At 39.8% G+C, this 5,092-nt stretch overlaps 1 protein-coding gene across 1 annotated transcript; it reads left to right on the plus strand.

Moving 5' to 3' along the window:
* Nucleotides 1–4: 4 nt before the first annotated feature.
* LOC121673034 (DNA-directed RNA polymerase I subunit RPA43-like) lies at nt 5–3,469 on the plus strand (the record flags this gene model as incomplete). Its single annotated transcript, XM_042046060.1, has 4 exons — nt 5–108; nt 186–327; nt 1,452–1,660; nt 2,999–3,469. Coding segments are annotated over 4 exons (852 nt in total), but the record flags the coding sequence as incomplete, so codon positions are not given.
* Between the last annotated feature and the right edge of the window lie 1,623 nt (nt 3,470–5,092).

The following is a 5,092-nucleotide window of genomic DNA, read 5'->3' on the forward strand; positions in this document are numbered from 1 at the left end:
GGCGGCGCCGCACCGGCGGCACGTGGCGCTGCCGCCGCGCTTCCTGGGCCGCAAGCGCTCCGGCATCCGCGCGCAGCTGGACGCCGAGCTCCTGCGCTACTCGGAGAGGTGCAGCCGCGGGGTCCGGCGGGGGGGCTGGCGCGGCCTAGCAGCTAACGCTGCCTCCCTCCTCCTTGTCCTTCCAGCCTGCAGGGTGTGCCGGTGGCTTACGACAACATCAAAGTGGTGGGGGAGCTCGGCGACATCTACGACGACCAAGGATTCATCCACCTGAACATCGAGGCGGACTTCATCATCTTCAGCCCCAAGAAGGGGAAGAAGCTGGTGGTATGTGAACGCCTTGGCGTCTCATGGGACGGGCTTTTTTGCTAAGTGGTCAAAGCTTGATTTATCTCTAGCATGAGGTGGTCTGGAGCTTAGGTGGAGACATATTTTAGTTTATGTTAGCTTATTCATTTATGAGTAGTTCATAGCAATTTATTAGCAGTTTGGACTAGTACTTTTTGCTCTAATTTGTCTGTTTTGTCCATCCCTAGGTTTATTGAGTTTATGTATAACTAAAGCATTGTATCATAAGGATTACGTATTAAATAGTGTATCATGACTGCATACATCGTACCAGTGCTTCTTTCTGAAGAGTTGGTAGTTCTCAAACAGGTGCATTTGTTATAGTGACAGGAGTGTTTAAAATGCTCTCGTCAGTTCGGTTCCTTCAAGCACAGGAGCAGTACATCGAGTTGGAGCCTGCTGTTCAGTAAAGGAAGCGTATGGCTCACGGAACAGCTTTAAGCTTGTCAGTGCCCTTGCTCAGCACTTGTGGGTAAAGTATGTTGAGAGCTGGCTTACATTCATTGTTGTGCCACACCTTTTGCAGCATAGATGGTGTCTTTGTAATTGTGTTTAAGGATGAATGTGCCATCTTCCTAGGAAGAGAATAAAAAAATTTTCAATGTCTGTCCTTCATTCTGTGATTAAAACAAAGGTGGATATGGTTTCACATGCAGATGTGTCAGAAACCCTCTGAATGGAGTATTTAAAGGCTTTTTATGTGTCTTACCTATCTTCAGCTGCTAAGTAGTGCTGTGCCAGCTCGAAGGCCATTTTTAGGCAAGTAAATCAGACTTAAAATGGCTTCAAAGCAAAGTTGATCACTGTAGTGTAAGGAAAGAGTTACCTCCTCTGTTCAGGTATTCACTGTAGTTAAATCCCATGTTTTGACTTCTTCTCTTGCAGTTCAGTTCTATTTTCAGAGGAATTGTATGAAGAGTTTACAAGAATAGCTTTGATTTTAGTGAAGGAGAATTAACTTATTGCTAGATAAACTGATATCATACCTTGTACATAAACTCTTACTGAAAACTTTCCATATAGGAAACGAAATATTTAAAGGGTGAGCATTGAAAGGGCTGATTTTTGCTACAGACTTGCATGACATTCTTTTTCTTTTTTAGGGTGTAATTAATAAAGTGGCCCCTAGTCATATTGGCTGCCTGATACATGGATGCTTCAATGCATCTATCCCTAAGCCTGAACAAATGTCCATTGTACAGTGGCAAGAGCTGGGGTTAAAAATAGGGGATGAACTGAAATTTCAAGTGTTGCACTTGGATTCTGATGCAGCTGGAGTGTTCTTCATTCGAGGAGGACTCACTAAAAGCAGGTATGGTGCCCTAACGGAGAATATTTTTAATGGGTTAATAGGTTTTTTACAAGCTAAGTGATTTTTAATTACATCTTAATCTTTAAGCTTTCTTATTTTCACCCAGATCCCTATATATGTAATTATATATATATATGTTGTCTTAAACTAAACTTTCCACTGTTAAAGACTCCCATGGAAGTTTTCTCTGGAAAAAGTAAAACTAGGTATTTCTTGATCTTTAAAAATCTGAGTTTGCTGACCTATGAATTGTTGATTGCATATGTAATACATGCTCAAAACAATACATGCAGGTGTCTAAGAGTAGCTTTGTGCATTGGCTTTTCAAGTGCAAGCAGCCCCGGGGTCCTGAACACAGTGGTTACATTGACATTTACACACAAACAAGTGCATATGTGTTGTATAATGACAAATAGATGTGGATGACTTAAATACTTGCTTAAACATAGAATTTCAGAGATGAGCAAATGTGTCAACTTCCTCCTTAGGCCTTTGTAAATTTATAGGGCACCTTGTAAGAAATCTTATCTTCAGAAGAGTTCATTCACTTTTTTTTAAAAAACAGTCATTTACTGAGCAATATTTTTCTTCCAACATGGTTTTGGTTTTAATTAAATGTATGCTATGACTCCTACTGGCAAATTCATAGCATTTTTTGTTTGTTTTTCCTTTTTTTAATCTGGAAGGATTCTCTGAATCGTTTCAGTGAATTCACAATGAAAGTTAGCAATTTTATCTTCAATGCCTCTGGGGACATAAAAACCTCCATGGTTTTTAACTGCATTCTTTCCATATTTGTCTTCCTAGATATTTTCTCCGGTGCTCTTGGTTGCAAGGTATCTGCTGGGGGTTTTTTTTTTGGTGTTTTTTGTGAAGGTTTTTTTCTTCTTTTTTTTTTTAACTTTTCTGGCATCGCCTTTGTTTTAATTAGAGTAGGGTAATTGCTTGGTAAAATCAGCTCTGTGCCTCATGTATGACTGAATAGGCCACTAGCTGTGTGTGTTTGTGAATGACTTAAAAAAAAAAACTTCACTACACAATGTGTAGTAATGAATTAGGGGATAAAGGAGCACAAGAAAAGAGGAAATACCAAATGGTCTGTATGGCACTTTAGAGAATAAATTTAGGCTAAGATTTGACAGAGAATATTTTTATGTTGTAAGAAGGAAGCCAGTAAGGTAATAAAAATTACCCTGAGAGTATTAAATTTTATGATTCTCTATAACACAGAGTATCGTGTTATCCATTTGTTGTTGTTTTTAGCAAATATTTATCTTTTACCTACTTGGTGTAAATGCTGTGTCTCTAATTCAGTTTATTTTGTATATTTCTTCACAGCATGCGACCCAAAAAATCTGACACAGTCACTGAAAGTACAAATGGGGACAAAATTCAAAAGCTTGGCCACCAGGAAAACAGCTTGAATAACTGTGGGGAAGATACTGTCACAGAAGAGCCTTTAAATGAGACAGATAACCTTGGGAGGGAAAATGAAGAAGAGCAAAGTGTTGATGCTGTGAATGGATTATGTGATGATAAAAACAAGAAGAAAAAGAAAAAGAAAAAGGACAAGCAAGAAGAACAGGAACTCGTATTGCCTGCCAGTGACTCCAGTGGTTACCAAAGTGACCATAAAAAGTCAAAGAAAAAGAAAAGAAAGCACTGTGATGAAGTTGAAGAAAATGAGTTGTCTCAGACGTCAGAAAAACCCAAAGCAAAAAAGAAAAGGGACTAAAGTTTGAAGTGCCTTTCCTGAATTAGATTTCAGATGTTTTTGATTAGTTTCAATAAAACCCTGTTTTCAAAATGCCTATGTTCTTTACTACACAGTCTGCTCTGCTAGGTCAGATGGTGTTTGTGTGCATATGTGCACCAGCAGCTTGAAAGGCAGGACCTTTAAAGCAGTAGTAGACGAAATGGGATAGAAGCAATATCTGCCTGGTTTTTTTTACTGGAGAACAAGGCACAAAAGAACCGTGGAATGTAATCACAGGAACACATGCATCACCTCTGTGTCTGCTTTCCAGCTCCACGCATTAGCCAGTCGGTAGTTAGGATATTTGCTGCTCTAACTCCATCTTTGCCAATCTTGATTTTACAAGAGTAGACTAGGATTACCTTTTGGCTTCTTGGAGATTCATGTGAATTCCCAGGGGGCTGAAAAGAGATACTCAAAAAAATGTGTCAGTGCTTTTGGTTGCTGCTCTTTTCTACTGTGAGGAGCTCTGGGGAGAGCTGTAGTGTGACATGGTCTAGTCTTTCACCTAGGTAGGAGGCCATGGTTGCTTTGGTATTGATTTACCTGTTACAAGAAGAACATAACCAGTTCTTTGAAAACCCTGTGAGTAAACAGCATGAATGTGGAAACTTGCTGTTTATCTTTGTTCCTAGGTGACAAAACATTTTGCTCTAGTGATTAATGCTGATGCTATTAGTTCACTTTAACAGATGTGTTTACCATTTCTAATAAGACATCCATTCACATCGAACGTGTTTGAATTTCAGGTGTGACAATGCTTGTTTTAGGGCTCACTTTGTGCTATATTAATGTCTTTTATGCATCTTTAAAGCTCCAAATTTACCAAGACAGTTACCAGCTTAGAGGCTCGATGGCATGGCAGTACATAGTAGGCGTTTTAAAGTTATGATACCATAAGGAACCAAGTTAAGACTTTTTGAAGATGTACAAGAAAATGAGCTTAAATAGTTAGTGGCAGCAGAAGGAGCAGAAACTGCAGTATATCCTCTTGTGTTTGCTCTTCAGTGTACTTCATCCTGAAGCCAGTTTCTGAACAGTCCTGAGATGAACATGAATTGTCCCTGTTGTCTTTCTACATGGGATGATGCTGACGCTTGATCTACATGCAATTTCATAGGTGCTGGCTCATCTATCCATTCTTCCTGTACTGTGACAAAACCTGAGAAGTCAGATGATGTTTGTAATGTATTACACCATGCTGCGAGGTCAGCTGAGGGCAGTATTCTGGTGTGTTCATGGTTGCAGAGAATGGCACAGAAGTCCCACCCTGCTGTATTTAAAGTACACAGGCAGCCTGAAGGCTGGGACATAATTTACAGTCAGAAATTATGTGCTATTTTCCCCTTTAGATATGTATATATATATATAAATATCTGTATATTTAGTGACTTGAGAAACAAGTTGGATGGGTGGGTAAGGACATATCAGAGAGGAGGATGGCAAGCAAAGATATTTTTTGATGATGCCAACATGAAGAGAATGATGGAGGCAGTTACTATTGCAGATGAACCAAAGACTGGGTCACATGGCTTCATCTCTCACTCCTTAATACTCACTGTACCTCACTCGCCCTTTTAGGGAAGGGAAACACATCTCCAGAGTCAAGCCTCACCAGCTGATAGAGCCGTTTTGTAGCACCAAAAATTTGTCTTGTTCTGTTCTGCCTTTTCATC

This window comes from Corvus kubaryi, unplaced genomic scaffold, assembly GCF_017639235.1.
Source record: "Corvus kubaryi isolate FWS band 111438036 unplaced genomic scaffold, C.kubaryi_AGA036_p1.0 65115, whole genome shotgun sequence".
Classification (NCBI taxonomy): Eukaryota; Metazoa; Chordata; class Aves; order Passeriformes; family Corvidae; genus Corvus; species Corvus kubaryi.